At 41.6% G+C, this 23,707-nt stretch overlaps 1 protein-coding gene and 2 long non-coding RNA genes across 5 annotated transcripts in view; 2 read left to right on the forward strand and 1 right to left on the reverse strand.

The window, feature by feature from the left end:
* LOC107274439 overlaps positions 1–5,467 on the forward strand; it is a 49,932-nt gene extending 44,465 nt beyond the window's left edge. The window contains exons 2-3 of the long non-coding RNA XR_001539453.2: positions 4,481–4,772; positions 5,275–5,467. This is a non-coding gene — a long non-coding RNA (uncharacterized LOC107274439). The remainder of the gene's footprint in view (positions 1–4,480; positions 4,773–5,274) is intronic.
* Positions 1–23,167, forward strand: part of LOC107274438 (Kv channel-interacting protein 1) — a gene marked incomplete at its 3' end in the record, with an annotated part of 94,428 nt that extends 71,261 nt beyond the window's left edge. For all 3 annotated transcript variants that reach the window (XM_025091696.1, XM_015753590.2, XM_015753589.2), the window contains 3 exon segments: positions 11,110–11,298; positions 14,650–14,723; positions 22,955–23,167. In XM_025091696.1, the coding sequence (XP_024947464.1) occupies positions 11,110–11,298; positions 14,650–14,723; positions 22,955–23,167 (476 nt within the window).
* Positions 19,008–20,898, reverse strand: LOC112495374. The gene is made up of 3 exons (XR_003061808.1): positions 20,599–20,898; positions 19,198–19,403; positions 19,008–19,129 (listed from the first exon to the last, which is right to left on the reverse strand). It is a non-coding gene; the product is annotated as an uncharacterized LOC112495374 (long non-coding RNA).
* Positions 23,168–23,707: the final 540 nt, after the last annotated feature.

Here is a 23,707-nt window from a genome sequence, read left to right on the forward strand (position 1 = left end):
TTTTTTTTTTTTTTTTTTTTTTTTTTTTTTTTTTTTTTTTTTTTTTTTTAAGAAAAACCACTATCTTCTCGCCGAGTGAAATCAATGCGCGACTTCTTAACGAACCAGAAGCGTCGACCCTCTACTCACCCTTACGTTCCCACCCCAACCGACGTCTCCATCCACAAATTCCATTTCTTTTATTTCCACTGATTTTTTGTGACCATCCTTTTTTTCTTCATTTTATTCCCATTTGTTCCTTGATCCCTCAGGATCTACTTGGCCTAGCACCTACTACCCCTTCGTAGCGATTTAGCATTTTAAATGAGAATAATAGCCGTGGGAGAAACTATTGACCACCGTCTCTTATAGGGGGTGGCACGCGTTTCGACGTCGACTTAGCCTAATTAATATCCTAGGTAATTAATGTAACACCCACCTAAGTGAATCTCAGCACCCTTCCCAATCCTGTGAGAGCATTTGAATAATACTGGCCTTGCTGAATTATGCGATGCGCTTCGAGCTACCAGATATACCCTGTCAGACATAACTATACCGTATAGCACTAGCGATTACACGTGACCTAACCTAACATAAAATCAAATGCTAATCTATTCTCCATAACAATCATAATATCCTTGTAAAATTTTTTTTTACATCACTAAATATTTATAACAAGTCGGAAGCTTGTTAGGCTTGCAGCTTTCTGGTGCGATAAGATTCCCACTCTAATTAGGCAGCTAATCTTGTCTGAGGACGATCATCCCTTATCAGTCGTCCTTTGAAATACATAATTTACCTCTCATTAGAGAACGACTTTATCGATATACACAGAGGTTGGAAAATCTTAATCATTAGTCGCAGCTCTAAGAGGCCACGAATTGCAAGCTCGGTATACATATATATATTACATAGCATATATTTATATATAAGCACAACGCGTAATAATAAGCGGATCGCGAGCAAGACTTAAACCCGCTCGAATAAAATTCAAATAAACCAGCAATTAACCTTATTCCTTGACGAAGGGCAGGAATTAACGATTTATGCTAACGGCCCCGAAGAAATATGACTTTATTATACGATCCCCGTTAAATTCCAGTCCTCCCTACCAAACAACCAATCCCGCCCTATTCAGGGCGAATAAAGTACGACGCCAGGGCGTCATCCCTCTTCTGCGGCATCTGCGAGTTCATCCCCCAGCCTTAAGATCCACCGCGACAACAGAACAACCCCTTAACGCAAGTCTAATCCCATACCTGAGAATTTCACACTTAAACCCATAATACCACCAAGAACCCCACCGAAGCCCAACCGAACCGACGGGGTAGAGTGATAAACACGAAAATTCAGCGAAAGATTTATAATTTTAAAAATAAATCATTCCCATAGAAAATCAATTTCAATCGATCCTCTCAGTCCCGTATCCCCGTAATGAATAGATATCCCATACCGTCTGACCAGCACGGTTCGTTTCCACTAGGCCAGATCAAGTAGTCGGGCACTGCAAACAGTCCGGCACGGACAGTCAATCACTTCGGAATTCACGAAACGAGGACGCACAAAGCTTCATGCAAGCTTTGTGCATTCCCAATGGCCTCCATAAGGTTACGTAGACGAGTGAACCTAACGATCTACATAGGTCGCCATACTCGTATATCCATGAAAGCTTTATGTCCCGTGTAATTTATACACACTAAATCGGAAGGTTTAGCGCGAACGAAGCACACAGTACGTACTGTTCTATGACGTGTACAATATCTGTATATATGTATATATGTTTGTGTGTCTACTATACCATACAAGATAGGTTGCACATTTCTCTCTAGAAATTATAGGCTGTCTGGAACGACACGGCGTTAACCTCTGAACTTCTGAAATGGACCTGGGAACATGTGTGCGATATATATATATATATACACAAATAGCAAGTAGTAAGAGAACCGTCTACGACGTCTCGTGCCGACGTCTTTACTGACAAGAATTATCATCACGTTGGTATCCTGCGAACCCCGGCAGCTTTAATTTCGGCGTCATCCCTTAACCGGGATATACGACTCCGTAGGGGAGGTTTCTAGGGAGGAAGTATAACCGCGGTTATTTGCGTTGAAGTTGTTGTTATCATTACTCGACTTCCTTTGAAATTTCTCGAGAGCGCTCTTTAACGTTTGGGCGTACAGGCCGACCAGTGGGGTCGGCGCGAACATGTATTCAGGTACGACGCGAACGGTGGGTATACGGGTAAAGTTTATTGTGTGATATCGAAGGCTCGAAGTTTACGGTGTACGAATCGAATGAGAAATTTGCGCAGGATAGTTTCTGTAAGGAAATATGTTATTTCCGGGCTAGAAATACGAATTGCACTTTGAAATTTTTAGGTTAGTCGTGTTCCAGGGGATATAACGTTACAAGTTTGGGAATCCTGTATCTGTTAAGGGAGTAAGGGTCTGTAGTGCTTTGGAAAGGTATATAGGCACAGGAGGTGGGACGTGGATCGAATAAGAAAGTCCATCAGTCTGAGAGGCGTGCTATTCTTTTCTTTTCTTTTTTTTTTTTTTTTTTTTTTTTTTTTTTTCTTTACCCATAGGGTGATGTGAGAGAAGAAAGTTTTTAAACACTTTTCTACGTAATAGCAATGGATCGATTTATTGTCTATAACGCTCTCTTAGCTATTCAACGTTTCAATGGGGCGCGATGGTCTTGAACTCTTGGAAGTATGGCCGCTCTGTGTACTTTTTGGCAACGAAGGCTGCTTGAACTTCCCGACGGTCCAGGGGATGGTTTCTACTTTTCCCTTGCGAACCTGCCGCACTTCAGGAAGCGAAGGACCTAAGAGAAATAAGAGAAATCTACTGCAAGGCGTAATAAAGAATTCTTTTGGGCAGCTCAAATCGGTGGATAAGTTTCAAGTGCATTTACGGTTTACGTGATAGAGGCGATAGGAGGGTAGTAGAGGAGGGAATTAAAAACTTCTTCGGTGTACAGTCACTTGCAATAATGGTGACCAGGAACCATACAAAAATTATGGTCACTAACAGAGTCCATTATAGGAAAAAAAAATTTTATTCTCATTTCACCCGTTGACCCAAGTAACAGTCGTATTCGTATCTCACGAGAGAACGTATCTGCTGCCTTGTGATTGGTGGAAAAATTTTTTTCTAATACTGCATTACGTGGTACAGTGATTTTCAAATGGTTTTTCCTTCGCTACCCCCATTTCACATAAACTACAATTCTCCACCACGAACTATATTTCACGTCATTCAGGCAACACGGCTCCATTACGCTGATACTAAAATCCGGAAAACATACCTTATCTACGGTAGCAGGCAACACGCTCCAATCCTCGCAAAGTACCAAGGACAATATCAATCTCCATAACGAGATACTTTTCTACGGATCGAACCAGGGCTTTAAATCCAGTCGTGTTAAAAGTACCATAAACTCTTTAACTGATCTGGACGAAGACAATAAAAATCAAATGCACTTTGAATTTTTCATCGGTGCGATCAAAAATTACGATTGACGAAGGACCACCTCGGATTTAATACCAAAAATTTTCTAGTCCGACGTCAACTCTGCTTGTCGTATTTCCGCAGTAAAAATTTCTCAATGGTCCAAACTGAAAGAAATCAGGGAATCTGTGGGAAGAGCTTATCGGCATGGCTGGTACTATAGTTCAGTGAAGCTGATCTGGATAAGGCATGACGAAGAGGGGAGTCATTGAAGAAGATAGGATTTGACCAACTCAAAATGAAAGATTCCAGTCAGCATATAGACCACGTGGGAGAGACAAAGAATCCGAGAGAGTTAGCTTTGCTGTACGTTACGTTGGTAGCATTGTCCCTGAATATTCAGCAAGGGTTGGATTGTCGGTTTAATTGACCGAATTAGGTCTTGAATGTAGATAAGGATAGGTAAAGTCAGTCCTGAAACACCTGGAGCAACATTGTTAGAAAATATTTACAATCCTGTCTGGCCTCGTATATGCCTTGAATATAGCGGAGCACGTGGTAAAAGCGTATCGACTATATATGTATATACACAAACTATATTTATTTCAGCCATTATGAATTTACGAGACACCTGGAGAATGGATGTATCGAAAATCTCTGACCTGAAAAAGCTTAAAATCAAGTTATCTGAAGTTGGCATGAATTTATCACGAGTTTACTTGAATCTTAAAAATACGAGCGTTGACCTGTATGTCTGTAGAGATCTTTGTTGAAAAGTTACGTAACGCGTAGGTGTATCCTCGTGAGACAGGAATTTTAGATTTTCCTCAATCGACGTAACACTGTGAAATTTTGTATAATAGAAACGAGAAACGAGAAATGAATCTTCGAGACGTATGACGTAATTCAATTAATTACGAAGTTAAGGATAGACGCCAATGGATTAACGTAACTTTAAACTAACCATAACTGCGCGTGCAAACGCCAAATAATACTAATGACAGTTACGCAATTTCTAACGCACGTATTAAATTTCCTTGTTTCAGATACTAACAGACACACTAACCAGACGAGTCGCTTGCGGATTCAGGATCGCACTATGTCATTGTTAAGGAAGCCGCATCGTCTCAAGTCCTGAGCGAGAAACTTCCGGTATAAGCGTTAAGGGTGGAACTGGGATAAGGGGTGTATGTGAAACAGGGAGAAGAGGGAAGAACTTGAGGCATATATCAATGAAGACTCTCCTTGAAAGGGAGTAAATCGCTAACCAGTGTATTCGCCTTAAGGTTGAGATTCGGTGGATTTGAATGTTCCTCCCTTAAACGAATCGCGGCTGGGGTGAGTTGTAAAAAAAAAATATGACTTTCTTTGAAAGTCTATTTTTGAAGAAAATTTTGACTGACGATGAGTTTACAGGCATTTCTTAAAGTCGAATGGTACCCGTGTATTTCGATCACGTAGGAGCGATTGCCTGTATCTGAAAATCCGCATATACGGTTTAAGGCAGGGAATAAGGTTTTATTTAAATTCCGAAAATAAATCTCCAAAAGAGACAGACTCGCATTCACAGGGAACAGGTGTAGAATCCCCAGGAAACTCATTCTAACGATACGACTATAAGTATACTTTCCCGTCTGGTTACCAATTCGTGCTGTCACATATGCTCGAATAATATATCTACCTGTTAAGGGAGAGAAGTAGACGTACAAAAAAATTCTGATCGAATCCGTCGGTAGAAAATGTAAAAACTTCCTTTTTTTTGTAAAATTTTCATAAACAGCCATAAATTCGGGACGGAGTCACGCGAAGCTAAGAGAGAATGAGAGGATATATTTTTCAGGGCCGTAAGAAGTGGGTCGGTAGAACCCAAAACAGTTGACCCTTTAAAGAAGAAAGGTCAGCAGGGGGTGAAATCGTATCTGTGGGCCCGTCGTGGTGTTGTCCGCCGGGGGTGGCGGTGGCGGAGGAGGAGGCGGGGTCGGCGGAGGGGGTGGTTGCCAACGGAGGGATTTCGAAGCCCGGGGCGCTGGCCGTGGTGCCTCCTGCCTTGCCACCATCAGTTCCTCTGTTGCGGGAAGTGCCGGGGGCTGTGGCCCGGTGGTGGGCCTACCCTCATATAAAAAGCGACCAGGTACCATTTTACGTAAATCCTTAAAAAAACCTGGAGAAACGGGTGCCAAGATAAAGATTGATCAACGACCCAAAAGACTTAAGGGTTAAAATAATTTTTTCAATTCGCATCACGTAGAGGCGACTGAGACAAATTTTCACTATGAAAACTTCGCGAGGGTCGCGCGTAGTCGGCCGCCTCGTGTTAGCGTTTTGCCATTGGGACTTTGCCAAAGATTTTACGCCTCCGCGTGGAAACCCCATCAGGATGATCATCAAGGTAGGTTTCCACGCGAAGGCCGAAAGTGTGGGTGACGCTTTGCCACGAGATTACAAATTTGGATATACTCTGATAAAAAGAGCCGGGGAAGTGATTGAGGAATCTCGTTCGTGTCAAAGGTAGCGGTACTGCGTGGGGTCGGGGTGGCCGTGGACGCAGCAGAGAACGCGGGGGCGGCGGCGCGACCCTCCTTGGGTCCGGTGTCGCCCCCGCGACCTACACCTCAGGACTTCAGGGTGTTGGACCTGGACTGCGTGAGGTCGTCAACATCCTCGGCGAGAGAAATCAGGTTGGCACTTTAACTGGGGTGGGACCACCGGCAGGTGCACTGGAAAGCGACGACCCTGGGGATGAAGAAGAGGGAGCCTCGCCGAAACGGCCACCGAAGCCACTTTACAGGCGACTTATCAACTACGTGAGACAAGCCTGGACCGGCGTGAAGTTTGCACTAGGTACATTAACGCTCACCTAACTATACTAATGCATGCGCTACCATCTGCGATATGCTTTATATATGCAAAATATACACGTACCTAAATGCACTCGGCACCTTGGAAATATTTTTACCCTTAAAAAAACATCCAATGACGTCATACAAATCACAGTACCAAATCTACAGATTTACAGATTTCATTCGGCAGATAAAAAAGACAATTGCAATTAATCAAGTTCCATGCTGGTGAACAATAAACGTGAAGTTGGTCCCTGATGCATTTCCTCCATTATAAAAATGCATTTCATATCTCTGTACATCGTGGAACTGCATATGCATTACTTGTAATAGTATCGTGCATAGTATACTTGGAGTATTACTCGAGTGAAGGGTGCATAAAATCCACGTTCGAGTGCACCTATGCACTTCCGGGCTCTTGGTATTTGGTATTAGCTTTATCAGCATCCGGTTTCAGCATGGAGAACACTTGACTAGTTTCACAGGAGTGAACAGTCAGGTCGATTTGTCTCTCGATACTTGAGTGCTTCGTCTACTAGTTAGCAGCTTGAGTATCGCTGTTGGTACAAGTACTCTTAAGATACTAGATACTCTGACCATCCGTTTCTATGATATTGGCAATACTGACGTAATCACGTAACCTTCTTTCTTTTTCATCCCTGTAGTGAGCACTAGCGCCATCTGTCCTTGCTCCGCGTATCACGGTCTAGTGATAAGTAAGGAAGCTTTCTATTCCATAGAGCTGTATATATGTATATTGCTTCTAGAATATCCTCGTATCACGCAACACTTGCGAAACAGTCGTAGCTCCCACTATCCAATACAAACAAGCCCCTTCGGACGGTTCTCGTTATATTTTATCCGACTTCCGGTTCGACCATGCCTTTATGCAAATTGATAGACGATGCCTCCTGGAAGAAAAATTTTTTTCAGTCTCGTCTGCGTAACGATCCATGAAATCGAAGTGTCCAGGGTCGAAAAAAAATTCCTCTCGATACTCCTACCCCTGGGAGAAACCTTTTCTTTACAACCCCTCATATTCACACCCATATATTCATGACAGCCGTATAATCATTGTGCGCAAAAAAAAGTAGCTCCGTGATCTTGATGGGATAAATATACAGGACTCTTTGAAGAACAGAAACCAAAGGGGTATGTTACGCGTATAATAAATAAAATTATTATACACCCCCTAATGATTCAGCCGAATCGTATAATTAATTGTCGCGACTTTTCATCCCCTCGAAAACGAGTCGAAAGCAGCCTAAAATTTATTTCGCACGACACGCCACGTCATTATTAGCAATGTTAAACCAATTAAGGGGTTGTTAGATTCAAGGGTGATTACACCCACTCACCTGCCCGATAAAAACGTCACGTTCTATATTTCACCTGATTTACATAGCAAGGCTATTATTCTCACACTTATCCATTATCACCCTAAAAAAAAAAAAATCCGCAAACCATTATAACTACCAGTATTGAAAAATCAGTATGATAAAATTTTATTCAGCAAATAAAAGTGACTCCGATAGCACGTAAAATTATACAACGCAAGAAATTCGCGAACGGTACTTTTTTTTCAGGTCTCTAAACCAGATTCTACCGTTTCGCAAAGAGCATCGAATTTGCATGCTCCCAACGAGCCAAATTGTTCGCCGAACAGGGACAAAAAATTTCACGCCTTTTGCAGTGCGCTTAATGCGTGTATTGTTTTCCAACAAGTTCGAAAAAAAAAAGGGAATGGATCCAAAGAACAGAAAACTGCTGTAAAAAAAGTAAACAACCATAGTGGAATTGCGTCATGTTTCTCACGTACGATTCGCAATGCTACAGCGAAGCCATGTGAGAAAAAGTACATGGATTTCATGTAGCTCGGTACATCGACTGCATATATATATTTAAACATACATGGTCTATGGATCGGTACATATTGAATGAAATTGTCAATCGAAGTGCAACTTAGGACATCAATGGGTGCAAATCCTCAGTCCGCTCTGATTGTAGAACACTGTAGTAGAATGGATGACGTGTGACGTCATTCTGTGCCAATGCCTTTCATCCCATAGTGCAGCATCTAATACATGAAAGGGATGGCCATAGGAGTGACGTCAACCTATTTCTCCGTTACAAATAAGTATAGTGATACCGTAGCGAGGAAAATAGAAAAACAAAGATATCTCTGATGAAAATAGTTTGTAAAAAATCCTAACCCCAAAAAAACCCTAAGAAATCATCTCACGAGATCAGAGTACACTCGTGTCTAAAAATATAGTTCTCTGATACGTGGACGAGTTATCATGCTCCATATACGATTCTAGTTTACATGCAGAAAGTATATCAGTGAAAATATGAAATGAGTATCGACAACTCGAAATGCGAGACTTTCCGAGTAGCTGTTATTTCTTCATTGTGTTTCAATTTGAAACAAAAGAATTGAAATTCACTGTACCCAGCTTATCGTAGATATAACCGTGTTGTGTATGCACCTTTAAGAATTCGAATGATTTTCTGAAAGACTGATATTTTTTTTTAGACAGTACAATCTCTTTGGTCTCGTTTGTATCAGACGCTGTGTAATATTGAAAAACGAAGGCTCCAAAGTTTTCTCGTATGGTTCGCTTCTTGTTCTGCCGTCGTCTATTCCAGACGACTTCCTCTATTTCCGGTATATAAGAAAAAAAAAAAAGACAGAACAAAGGATACGACATCGAATACAATTTTTATTTGCTCTTACTGCTCTTTGCGACATTTTCAGAAACGACCGATAACAAGGACAACTGTAATCTTAACTGTCACAGAGATATCTCACTTTTCTAGAATACGACGGACGGAACTTTTTTTATCACAAAGGAAAGAAAAAGGAGAAGCGTATTCGTGATAGAAATTCAAAGGCCAGTTTGTATATTCATTAAAGTATATATAAGCCCTTAATATGTTTCGTCAACGAAGCAAGTAAATTATACGTGGCGACGTGTGGTGGCTCGACGTGCCAAATATCTTAACTGTAATATATTGTGTGTGGCTGGCATTGAGAAACTGGCGGGAAATTTGAACGAAGGTTGATTTTAAAACTTTAGTGTCCTCGGACAGTTCTAGTCGTAATTACATGTTGAAGGTGTCGCGTTGAAACTTTCTTACTGTTTTCTCTTTCCCTCTCTGTCTGTCTCTCTTTCGCAGTGGAGGATTGAGACGAGGATGCGGGAGGGTCGTCGGGCTGGGGGGGGTGGTCGAGAACTAAAAAGCTTTAGAGATTCTGACAGTTGGGCGAGAGTCCCCCCGGCTTGCGTTAAAGCTGCTATGTTACTTTGGTAACCTTTCTCATTCCTTTTTGACCTACGACCTTATTGATCACTGTCTGACCTTCAGGGTCCAGCCACTCATCGTTTAATAGGGATTTATAGCGTAATGTGGAATCTTGTATGGACCATGTAAAATGACCAATGGTCTGTCTGGTATCTAATATTGCTACCCGGATGATACAGAGTATAAAAGGACGTTATATATTTACAAAAAAAAAAAATATCAAAGAAAATGTGTAATTTTGGACATGAGAAAAATGCGTGTCTCCTTTGTCTCTGAATTGCAGCAGAAATATCGATGAGATATAATACTGTACATGGAATCTCCTTTATATTACCTCTTCTTGTTCTCGATTCAGGAACACATGTCTTACCCTCGAGTATCCTTCCGTACACGGCGTATCCTTCGGGGTCCAATGACAAGATCCTTGACAAGTTTTACGGATCCTTGTGTCCTCGGGGAAATAGCATACAGTATCGGTCCTAAGTTTCAGATAGTTGTAATTCCAACACAGCGCCGCCGGTGGGAAATGCTGGCAACACTTTAGGGGACTTCCCGAGTTCCTTGCGAGTATAAGACTCCTGGGTGCAGCTGCGGTTTCGCAGCTGAGAATGCCTTGTCTCTTTCTCGTTTGATGACCCTGAGACGTATTGGGGTGGATGCAATTGGTCGAGGGCAAAAATGGATGGCCGAAAAATGTCCTAAAAAAATGTAATTTCGCTTCCAATGCAATTTCCGGTTTAACGACGTAGATACGTGTCCTTTGTCAGGAGGAGAAAAATTGTGGCCCCAGGTCAGAGAATGGTCGGCGACTGGAAAATGAAAGATGGGAAAGAAGCGAGGGAAACGGATGGGAAAAAGAAGAGTGAAAGTGAGACAGAGGGAAGGAGAAGGAAAGCAGAGCGATACATTGAAAGTCTCAAGATGGATTCCCGAGGAGACAAATTAAAGAGTTTAGGGAGAACGTCACAGCCGTTGTCGCGACTGTCAAAGCATCGAGGCGCTTTTATCCGAAAATACTTGTCCGGCCTTTGAGATTGAGGAATCTGAAGATTTTCGGAGAACAAGGATTTTGTCAAAGGAAAGTCACGTGAAATCAAGAGGGCTAATGGAAAGGCTTAGAGGTTTACGTAGCTGGAGGATGCTGTAAAGATTTTTCAGGATCGAAAATACATAGCGGACTGTCGACAAAGCATTGGAAAAGCACCGAGTCCTGTTTTCATGTTTGCAAATTATATTCGCGTAATTCCTTTTTTTTTCTCTCTCACTCTGTACCCATTGAAAAATCGATACGCAGAAGGATTATTTAAATTGCTAATATCCGCTTCCGGGACTCCCTCAGCAATGACTCTCATATCTGTTCTCATGCGATGCCATCGGTTCGAGAATTCATGAGAATAATAATTTCTTATAAAATTCTTAATTTAAAATCTTCGTTCCTAATAAAATATATACTTGAGACTTTTGATCCGAATACAACTGTATTTTATACTGATGATAAAAAGTCCATTTTTTTCTTCTCTTCCCTTCAGACTCAGAATACGAAGAGGAGCAAACGCCAAGGTACCGGCCTGACTCTCTCGCTAGTCTCTGCAGGGCAACAAGATTCACAGAGGCTGAGCTCAAGAGGATATATCGTGGATTCAAAGCAGAATGCCCCACGGGGGTCGTACGGGAGGAAACCTTCAAGTGCATCTATTCGCAGTTCTTTCCGCAAGGAGGTGAGCTCCCTATAATTTTATTGTCTCGATATTCCATCAAGATCCGGACTCTCGGAAGGCAATTCGTGCCTGGAATAAAAATAGTTATCAGACTCCACTCGGTATATAGAGCTTCCGTCTGATCCTTAGACTGAGAATAAAGGAAGGAACAGACTGTAAAGAATAAAGAAAAAGCCGTTTAAACCGTTCGCAAAACTTTCAATCGTTACGCATACAAATCTATATCTATATAGTGCACCTTGTTTTACTGTATTGGAGGACAAGGGAGTAAATTTAACTGCGTTTGTAAATACGCACATTTTCTCCTATGCACATAGGTGGATTATTATTTTATGCACAGCATTTTTACGGAAGCCTCAAGACTGCGTTAGCTCTATGCGAATCCCTCGTAAAAGAAAAAATAGGTCTGTCAAGGAGTCGAATACGATGGGGAAGATTTACGAGGGGCTTGTCATACCCTTGTAAAAATACCTAAAATCTTTTCATGCACTAGGCGTACCAAAGTAAAGCAGTGCTTTTGTCTCTGTCGAAATTTAATAGTCACGTACGAAAATTCTTGTCGTGACTGTCCCTTCGATTCCGTGGGAAATACAATATATAATAACAGTGGGTAGTTTCGTCCAAATGACGAAGTATGATTAAATATTGGAAAGATTGAAAAAAGAATTTTTCTTATATCAACCGAAAAAGCCTTCCGAGCGTTTCCATGAAATATACTGAGCGCCTTTGACTTATGTAGATAAATAAAATGCAACCCTCCGTCGCGAAAGATCACCCTTGGCTGTATTGCTTTTTTTTTTTCTTACTTCGACAGCCCCGAAATCTCACTAGTATATTCAAAGTGGATTACCCTATATAAACATACGTGAAACAGATATAAAACGCACTCGTCTGTTCGCATTAGGCAAATCCAAAAGCCCGTAGTTACGTTAGTCGGCGTTTTTTATTTTTTTTCGTTGAGAAAAAAGAAAATATCAGCACTGCTTTGCCGGAAATTGATTGTCCCAGTGGCAATCCCTCTTGGCAGTGACTGCAATCAAAAGTACAATCAAAGCCAGACCAGTATCGTACCGCTATTATTATTATTGCTGTTGGCTACAGAGAAGCAGCAGCATCCAAAAGGAATCAAAAGGAACCAAAAGAAACATAGATAGACGTATAGAGTATATGCCGATTAACATTGGATTACACGACTGTTTTCATATAAGATCACTGATGAGCGATGACCAACACTGGATCACTGATGGACGACAGAGATCCGTGATAGGTTATCAGTTAACTTTATCATGAATTTTCATCTCATTATCACTTGATGAAAATTTCAAGAGCTCTTTTCAAATTCTGTAAAGGATTCTCTGATTCTTCGTGTCAGAGTGACGGGATGTCGGATAGGGAAACTTGGGAGAGACCTTGACGGACGATTTGGGAAAAAAAGTTTGGCGCTTTTTCGAAAAAAAAAAAAAATTAGATACAATTTAAAAGTGGATAAGAGTGGGGTGTGATAAAGGGGTATGAAAGGGGACACAGTGGATCGCTCGACTGTTCCACATAATATATAATCTCGCCTTGGCAATTGCTCGAGGCTTTAACGGGAAATAAGGGAAAGTCCTGATTGGTGGGAAAAATAAAAAGAAATAATAAGAAAGAAAGGTTAAAGAAGTCCAGGACAACAATTAATTATCAAAGTTGTGTCGTAACTTCTCTGGAAAAGAAGTATTAAGTATTAGAGGGAGGGTCCTAAGGGTATAACCTCTGACCCCCGTCATTCCTAAGAGAAAAGGTCGGATTCAGGACACAGGCTGGCTGAAGGAGGGATGAAAACGTAAGGTGTAGGTATACGTTGAACGTGGCAGGGAGGATAAGGGAATAAGCGTGGCCAGTGAGCGGGATAAGTCAACCCTACCGCAGCGTATTATTTACAGGGGTGGCTTAATTAAAACCGAATTAACCAAGCAGCGCCACTAAATTATGTCGCTCAATTAGATTTCTCGACGCTCAACGGAGACTGAAAGAAATAATATTTCTGTACCTTGATTTTCACTTTGTATAATAGAAAAAAAAAAAAAAACCTATGTATGTCCCACCCTTTTGAAGTTCAAAAAAAAATGTTCTCTATCCAATTATTCCACCACGCGATCTACTGTCTAATTCCCAGCATCCCTTCGCTACTCGCAGTGCGATAACGAATTAAGCATGTAAACTCACTTAGCTCCTATCGCCGAGAAACACTCGACCCAAAATAGACCAAAGTCATTTCGAAGCATTATCCAGGATGACAATTACAGCAAAAGATAAATTTCTCAGTCGAGTAATGTATTCTCTTAATGATGAAAAGGGTTCCGGCTCTCGCAGCATCCGAAAGATGGGACAGTTATCGGGTCCATGAAGCACTCAGAGCCATCTGCCACGTCCTTAGCACGCAATTTTGTATCCCCAGTGCCAAATGTTCCCAGCATCCCTAGCATGCACCGTAACGAGCACCATGATTTACGTTCCATTAGTATATGGTACAGTGGAAGCTGTGAAAAGGTATTTAAAAATATCCCCAAAAAGAGGTAAACTACATAGCAGCCATGCGACTGGTCTTTGTGTTTCGACTCTTTGGAGTTAAGGGATGTCAGGAAAAACTCGTTTCTAATGTAAAATATTTTATAGTCGAAACCAGCTAAATGGACTCTACGTCATTTCCGCTTGACGCGTACTTATACATGCGCAGAGAACTTCCGTTTAATGTAAAAGGTAGAAGATCCGTTATTTTCGTCAATTAAAAGTCTCACGTGCCAAGTTTCTGAAAATCGCGAGAGTCCGCACTCAAGGGTACTAAAACATAGAGTCGATATCCGACGATCGACGTCATCTTTAAGATTCGCATCTTTACGCTTTTCGAACTGATACATTTTACAACCCTCTAAGTACCCAGGAAATCCACGAAATATATTTCGAGTCGCGACGCCCTCTAACGGGGTACAACGAAGAAAGGCAAAAAAAAAAGATAAAGAGATGGTACACAAAAGAAAAATGTACCTCGTGTAGAAGAATGAATCATTTTCAACCCTTATTTGTTAGGAGTTTCCTAACAAGTTGCTCGACCCAAATAGCGCGGGGGGAGGGAGGGAGGGAGGGGGGGGTTAAGTACCAAGAAAATTGAAGTCCTTATTAAATCATATTATTCATATGCAAACGGAAAGAAATTTAACCGAAGTGAACTTTTATTATCTGTTAATATTTAAGAGATAAGAATCTTCGCGCATTACGAAAACTCGGAAACTCTTAAATTCGTTTCCCCCGATCAAATATAATCATCCATTCAGATTTACATAGCGTAAAAAAAGTTCATTCATTTATTTTCAGCTAACACCAGCCAGTACGCCCACTACGTCTTCAACACCCTGGACCAGGATCACAGTGGTTTACTAAGCTTCGAGGTGAGTCCATTGTCACACTAAACTTTTCTTTCCTATTTTTATTCTTACCTACCCTTGTATTTCTCTTTGCCCCATATTCTCTCTTTTCACAGCTAAGAGTCACTCTATATCCCCGCGCGACATCCCTTGGAAAATAAGTTATACCAATGTAATGCCAGCAACCCCGCCCCGAGTGCTCGCGTACCCTGTACACCAGTCTCTTAACATAACTTGCAAAACTGCCTCGCCGAACTTTATCCACTTTCCTCGAACAGAAACTTTGAAAATATTATTAGAAAACGTGCGACTTCGACATAGACAACTTCGCTGCTATGCATAGCTAAAAATATTACCGTAAAATTATAGGCGCGCGTATAAGAGGCTATGACAATATGAAACTTGAAATATAAAAAACTGTTCAAAAGGCATAAAAATTAAAGGCATTGTTTAATAGTAAAATTGAGAAGAATTGAAAATTCCAAAATTTCCCCACGCAATCAAACACGTGGGCTACACGAAGCCAGATGAGTTTTGACAGGGCTGTCAAATTTATAAATGTTACCATAGACAGGTATAAATGTCTAGTTTGGTACATGGTCGACCGAGACCCACGAGTAGCTAAGGGAGTACCGAGTACAGCCGAAGTTTGCCGAGAATGTCCGAAGGAAGCTTATACAAGAACCTTCGCTGCGAGAAGGACCTATCGTTATTCCGGATGCTGGGCTCTTTGTCCAATATTTTCTATACGTGTCTTGTTCATTCGAAAAACCCTTATCCGCCATCTTGGAAACTGTCTTTGTAGGTGATATACGGTACAATAGATTTACCCTGGTAGTAAATACGTCATCGGCCAAAAAGAGGGTTGCGCCTTCGTCTCATTCCCTTGAATCATAGTGACATCCGTTAATTGAATGAATTCAGGTCCCAAATCGTGGACCCAAAATTTGCCCCATTAATCTTAGACTCTATCTTTTTTTTTTTTATAACGATTGAACAATGTATCAGGGCGGTGAAAAGCTTGGAAGGAAAAGTTAAAAGTTTGACTGAAAACGTCATTCCACTTACGTCGTAAAATGAGGGACCATCCATTATTGTCGCTTGATTTTCTTGTTTAACGAGCGCCCGAGGTCGGCTGTGACGAGTTCGAGTAAACGATCTTGTAATTAATGAGGAATTCTTCGTGAAGGTTACTTATGTATTATATATACCAAGGTATATGTACCGTTTGCCTTCGCCATTGTCACACCAAGTGTAGAAGATTGTAGGGCAAAAAAAGCTCCGTTCTCATGAAGCACAATGGCGACAGCTACTCTCCAAGAAATAAAAGATCGTGATTAATGCTAATTAGCGAGCAAACATCGACCAAGTAAACCAATAATGACGGAGGTTAATTTTACTGGTTATTGGAAATTAACGCAAAGGACTCAGCCAGCAACCGGCACCCTCGCGATTCTCTGTGACGTAATCGATGGCCGAGACAGAGTGGAAAAAAAGGCTTGGAAAAAAAATTTGAAAAATTTCCTCATACATTTCTCAGCGGGACAGTGAGTAATATAAAGTAATGTAATTATACCATACTACTGCCGGGGGGGACTCTGTACTTTATATCTGAAGTGCAGTGTAATTACGAGTCTCGGTCCAGAGCCACACTTTGACTACAGGAATAGGAATGAAGATACACTCGAGACACAACGGTTTGTATTAAATAGACTACAAATGGTGGAGTAGATTCGAAAAGAAAAATATCTAGATAGAAAAAAGATTTATAAAGTAGCAGGTAACGTTTTATCGTGCTAGATATTCCTTTTTATCTTTTTTTTTTTTATTACTACTTGATGGTATACTCCGTCGGCTATATTTATCTTATTAATCCCTGCCTGGTTACCGCGTAAGATGAAGCCATTTAGTAAATGGTATAGGGCTATCTCATTTAGGAACCCTGGAGACGTTTTCAAGATGCGCGAATCCTCAACCCGCCTTAAAGAACAAAAAACAGGACAGGGCAGCCAACCTTATCAAAAAGTCATGAGGAACCCTGGGATCACCCGATCGGAATGACTATTCTGCCTTTCATAGGGCAGTAGGGGTGTCTGTATTGGGAACGAGGACGAACCCTGACTTCTTCGGAAGGGTAGTTCTCTCTTGTTACTCTCTTCGCGAAATAAAGGTTTAAAGGTCTCGCAGAGGGTCGCCGTGGGTTAAATATTTGATAGGCAAAAGTCGGTCAGAGGGAAGTCGTGGTTATCGGATCGGACACGATAACCTCGGAGGGTCGCATTGCGCCAGAAAAGGGGTCGAAAGACTAGGTCCTACCCCATACGTTTGCCAGTCCTCTCTCTCTCTCTCTCTCTCTCTCTCTCTCTCTCTCTTGTGCGTTCGCGTCGTCAAATGCAAATGGACGGTGGTGATTCGGCCTCGTGTATTTCTGTATTTCTGGGTGAACGAGGGTCGGACACAAGGAGGGTACGGAAGAGAGAGAAAAAGAGGGAAAGAGAAAGAAAAAAAAAGATATAGGGATAAAAGAGTAGCGGTAAGAAAAATTCACAGTCATTTATATTTTTGGGGGATGTTCGCCAGGAGGGTGAAATTTAATGAGTTGCAACTATACGCAGCGTTTAATCAAGCACGAGAACCTACTTCGTAGTATAATCCCTGGAGCTCAAAACTAACCCCCCTAAAACAACCCCTATATAAACGCACGAGTAAAACGCTGTAAATTTTCTACCTGTCCCTACGCGTATACAGATATACGTTCGCTTCTATTTCCACTGAATTTCAATCGCGATAGGCCACGTGGTTACAAAAAAAAAAGGGTTAAACTCAAAGTCCCCTTCGTCCCTCGGCCTAACAAGGGATGAAAAGCCCCGACTTAATTTACGAGCTTTCGCGCTTTCCAGAAAACGGCGACGCTCGACGACCTGCGTTTCCCACTTTCTACGCACTTACGCAATATCGATAGTGCTTTTACGCATGTCATGAATTCTCATCCCCTCTGTTGAAATCCCACCTGTTACCCCCCTTTACCGACTTCGGCGACCTACCCTCAAACTCCCGGAGACCTACCCAATCTCCATCCGCTTTTCCCAAATCGCATTCATATATCCCGCGAGATCCGCTACACCTTTCTTCAAAGCCCAGAAAATTCTACAGGGTGTCCCGCAAGTGCGCACGGATTCAGTTCCCTTATCGATTATCGGTGACGTTGCAGCACCTTTCCAATATTGGAATTATTCATTAAGACATACCAAGGGTGGCTTGCGCGAGGCTCCAGCATCGCGTCACTTTACGCTGAGTCAATGAGAACGCACTCAATACGTCAGCACTGGAGGGTAGCAAAAGCATTTTTTTTTTCGTCAAGCAAACATAGAAACAGTCTTATAGCGAGTTAATGGTAAATACTAGGACCATTTCGTACAAACAACCCCTGTTGATTTAGGTGCTCGCGATTGCACTGAGTAACGAAAGACACAGCAGAGTCCTAACAGTGACTTTACACAGCGAAGAATTCGTACCCACTTAAGCCACCGGCAAAACTTTTCTCGATTCTCCTCGAGAATATCGACCTACGTAACCACCCCCTTAACCAGGTAAGGGCGCAACCTCACAATTTTTCACTTGGCAAAAGGGGTGTCCCATAAATAAAGATATTCCAAGGCATATATATATATATATATAGTCCTAAACCGTGATAACCGTAAACGGGGTAACTATCCCAACACCCACCGAGACCCTCGACTACTCGATCAGCTGCAATAAAAATTTTTAATTACGTCATTATAGAAGCCTTTACCATATTTTAGTCGAAACTTCAAATCATAGTCACAACTCACGACCCTTCACCCCTTTCGGTATAACAACACCCGTATAATTATCCCAAGATTAAAAAAATGTTATACAACCTTTACTTTATAACGATTACTCACATAAAAAAAAAAGGCGGTTATCCCTAATTCCCCGGGGAACGTTTAACGGCGAATCTACTTCACCCCCACGGGGATTTGTTAATAAATAATTACAGAACCGGCTAGCAGAGCCACTATCCATCCCTCCTGTGTAGAATTACCAGACGCAAGAATGCCCAGATTATGCTCAGCCGCGTCCCGTCAAATCAAATTACCGGCGAACAACCCTTTAACGAAATTCGAACTTGAGCCTCTACATGAAAACGCTCTCTTCGCTCATTGGCTTGGCTTCGCCACTTAACCGTACACACAGCACGTATAGATCGGTCTAACTACATATATATACACAGCACAGCAGTAGACAGCAGCAAACCTATGCAAATTACTTACTCGTTCTGTTCTGTTTGCCGCACGATTTACAGCTACTGCTACTCCTGGTACGTTGAAGGTATAGTTGATGCCAGTAGCTTAGATACATCAGCATCCATAGGAAACGCGCTCGTCAGGGGATGAATTACAAACCGCCTAAACAGAATAAGTAGAGAAATTAAAAAATACACCTTACTATAAAGGTACCTTCACACATTGTTTACCTGTCACGAGTTAACATGTGTTTGCAGTTGCATTAGCTATTCCACTTCCACATTCAATTATGAAATAACAGCCGGTGACATGAGATAACTTCTGGGTAAAATTGCCGGTCAACAAAGTGTTGATAACGTGTATAGTGATTTTGATGTGACGTGTATTTGATATTGGAAGTGTTAAAAAAGAATTTCTGGACCACTGCGTGTAATTTCTGTAGAAGAAAAAATTTTGGATAAAACGTTTGTGTAAATTGGTTACTGGCTACGTGAATTATAAAATTTTTGATTAGATATGCCAATATGCTGTATCTGTTTACAGCGCTGCGGCGCTCTAGGTATTTCAATGGCACGCGAAAACGCGCGTGTTGCCCTGGTTCATTAAAATTGTCAAACCGCTGACTTACATTCTAATAACTGACAGCAGAGTGGCGTGTTACGCGATCAAAAAGCCACGTAAATGTTCATTAGCTAATCGGTCACGCAACGCGTTATCCCACGCAAGAATCAACAATCGTTCGGTACGGGTCAGGCATTTTTAAATGAAACGTATACAAGCTTGTCCAAGGAGTACTTATTTACGGATATAGAAACAAGATATATATTGGCTGATAAGACCTCCATATTCGTGATACCTGTGACGTGTTTCGCTAAGGGCTAAGATCAACGGACGAATATGGGATATGTCAAAAGCAGCTATACAGTGTTAGATAGGGTTAGGCTTAACTTTTGGGATAGTTTCTCAAGCTTTTAGCCAGGATAAAGCAGCCACAAGGTGGACGCTAGGTAACCGCAAGCTCGCACGGAGCGTTAAGCTCCTCGATTGTGGCAGCTAAGGCCAGGGTTGGCTCTGGGTAGCCCAGCTTCCACGTAATAGGCCGCCAATAAGCTCATCGGAATCCCGTCTCTGTGGAGTTCGGTCAGGTTCGGCATGACTCGGTAATTATCGGAGGGCACTACGTATTCCTCAAGGTTTTCGGCACTTGTCATGGTCACGTGGTTCAGTGATCATGTTTGATAATTATATTTACAGACAACTTTAATTTTTCCTTTATAACACTGTATATAGATATAATGGTAGTTGAGGGTTGATTTATATATACCGAGTGGGTGGCCGCTTTGTCATACCGCAGCAAAAAAAAATGACAAATGGATAATATCAATGGGTGGGTATTACAAAATACAGAATGGATCAAAGGTTGTGAGACGTTCTCCATTCCATTCGAAATTGGTGTTAGGGATGTGAAATGGAGGACTCTGGAAACTTTAGATCCCGGATGTAAGTAAGATTAAGTGTTGCCAAGGGCGATGTATGCCCGGCTTAGCGGTTGAACTAAAATTTATACATCAGAAGGTTTCGCATGGGAACACTCTGTAGGGTTGAATAGATATATACATTACGCTACTTACACTCCCTTGTGCACCTTCCACCTTTTCAACCACCGGGAATATCACTGTGCTTCCCATCTACCAGCAGTCGCCTTTAGAGCCAACGGGTGTTGGTTTAACGATAACTTTTGCGGTTAGAAGGAAGGATACCATTTGGCTTTTGAAACTTTATGGACTCTTCCTAGATGTATCCATACACTTGACACTTGAAGTACTTCACATATTTTTACCACAAAACTGAAAACTGTACGTAATAACGTAATATAGTTCAAATAAACTGCACTGTCTCAGTGCGACTGGTTTGTCAACGCTTAACGCGTAGTACCCAACGTCCGCCGCCAGGGGGGCGAATTCCTTTGTGTTATTTATAAAACTGTCATACCCATATCTCTCATCCACCGGTGGTTGTTCCTAATAAGGAAATAAAGCCGAGTATCCATGAGAGAGAGAAAGAGAGATATATATATCTCATCCACTCGTCCTTCTGTTTTACCGACTCGCATTCTCCAACGTATATATTCATTTAGTATGGGCTCCACCTATCCCGAGCCTCAACTACTATCCACTTTCATTCCTTTACTTTGGCCAGACGCAATTTGCCGCGCTAACAGCCTGGGTCGACATGCTTTTTGATCCCAGTTACTAACCGAGTCCCGTCGTGTAAACACAACGACCCATCTCCACGAATCGAGTCAAAGGGAAGCTTCCCTTTTGTTCCCGACAATTGCGCTACGTGATTTCACCTCGCTTATTTCATTTTTATGCCGTTTCTTTACCTTCCTTTTCTTTTTCCTCTTCTGTCCTGTAGTACACTGCCACTCCAATATTTCTCTTGTCGTACCTTCCACGATCTTATGGCCACTTGGTTCTTTATCGGAAGGAACGAGAGAGCTAGCTCCCGTCTTCCATTTGTCTCTTCTCACTCTTTTATAACCTTTTCGAGACGTATACCTACCGCTGGCACGTATGGCAAAAACGCGTGGATTCATGGCGTCAATATTTTCACGGACTCCGGCGGACTCTAAACGTCAAAGACAAATTGTGACAGAGCTTTCGTAACGGCAGGCGTTTCCCGTTAAATATCATCGTTTATTTCGCGGCACTCGCTGCTACGTATGGATTAACTTGGAGAATTTATGGACGGACGCCATGATACGTTTCGGCAGTTCGTACTCGTCACTCCTGGACTTCCTCACTCTTGGGGTCAACGGCAGTCGGATGCTCGAGATTTAGGTCAATCTCCAAAGCTGCGAATGTCAGTCTGGCTTAGTTATGGATTTTCGAGCATATGCATCCATTTGACCGTATCGAACAATGATTTTTATGAAAAATTCATTGTAGAACTGCGGATACTGTACTTCGCTGATAATACGATAGGGTTAGCCTCGTCTTGGTGACAGTCGAAAGACACGTGACCTGTTTCCGAAAACTTGCATGCATCCATTTGACCGTATCGAACAATGATTTTTATGAAAAATTCATTGTAGAACTGCGGATACTGTACTTCGCTGATAATACGATAGGATTAGTCTCGTCTTGGTGACAGTCGAAAGACACGTGACCTGTTTCCGAAAACTTGCCTAATTTACGTACTTATCAGGAGAACTAGGAACAGCGACTTGGAGTACTGTGGGAGTTATTACTATTATATTTGCATACGGAAATATGAGAAATTGTTGATATGTACTTTCTCTTATCTCTCTCCTTGAATCTCTCTTCACGCTATGACTTCAGTCTGCGAATTAGCTATAAACCAACAGCTATACCTACCTAATGGTGAACTGACAGTAAAGTTTATTTAGCCTACATGCTATTTATTATCAGTTTCGTTATTAGTCTCATAGTTACTGTGCAATTAAATACAATTTCCTGACTACATTCCATATTATTATGTCATTTCGGTCAGCGTTCTATAAATTCGTAGCATCGTTCCTAGCCGTATCCGATGGAACGTGAATACACGGTGAATTGAACTAGTCAATAAATTTCCGACTGACTGATAAACGCAAATAATCAGCAGGTCTTCCTATCAATGATATATAATATCCAAAAAGTTTCCGTTATTTACGTGAAAATAGAAGGGTTTAAAAAATAGGAAAAAAAAGACGTGTCTCCGGTTGAAACCGCCCGTATTCAATTATTTTCGAGTATCCAACTGAAAACACAAGTTTACGCATCAGTCGCGTAGCCCATGCCAGTTGATACAACCAATAAATATCTACATATGCCAGAATGAAACAGATTGGAGTCCAGCTACATCCAGTATTAACCCCTATTTTGACTCCTTCCATGTTCTGGTAGAATCCGTAAAAAAAGGATTTAAAGGAAAAAATAAATTTCCCGAAAATGAGTAAACCAAATTTATTCTGAATTTCAGGACTTCGTGATGGGTCTGAGTATCCTCTCACGTGGATCAATGGACGAGAAGCTGCGCTGGACCTTCTCGCTCTATGATATCAACGGGGATGGTTGCATAACGAGAGATGAGATGACTGATATCGTAACAGCGGTTTACGAACTCATGGGAAAGTTTGCTGATCCTAACCTGGACCACGAGGGTGTACGCGATAAGGTCGATCGGATGTTTCAGGTAAAATTTCATCACGAGAGAAACATACTATAGCATTAACACAGACAACATTAATAATAAATATATTTACAACGTTTTGAATTTTCATATTCAATTATTTTTTATATCTTCGTTTAAGGGGCGACAAAGAAAAATTCAACGTAAGCGCTCTCTCGTTTTGAAAATTGAAAAAACACATGTTCATCCGTCATTTTCTTAAAAATATTCGCACTACCATGATACTCTCGAATAAGAAAACATGAGTTTCCTCGATATTGGAAACTCACTGCGCTCGTATAAGGTCCAAAATAAAAAGAGAAAGCGCACGCCCCGGAAATCACGAACCACGCAGAAATCAAATCGCGAGAAAAATCCATCACCGGAGGATCCTCGTGGAAGTGGAATACGTAGCAGCAGAGATCAGACGGGTAAAATACGTGACCAGGAAATGACGACGTCGGCAACGGGAAAGAGATTTTCTCAAAAGCTATCATTGGATTCGTATCCTTCAAACTGGGAAAAATATTTACACGAGAAATATAGCCCTCGTAACTTTAATAA

The sequence above is a fragment of the Cephus cinctus genome, unplaced genomic scaffold (assembly GCF_000341935.2).
Source record: "Cephus cinctus unplaced genomic scaffold, Ccin1 Ccin1_scaffold3086, whole genome shotgun sequence".
Classification (NCBI taxonomy): domain Eukaryota; kingdom Metazoa; phylum Arthropoda; class Insecta; order Hymenoptera; family Cephidae; genus Cephus; species Cephus cinctus.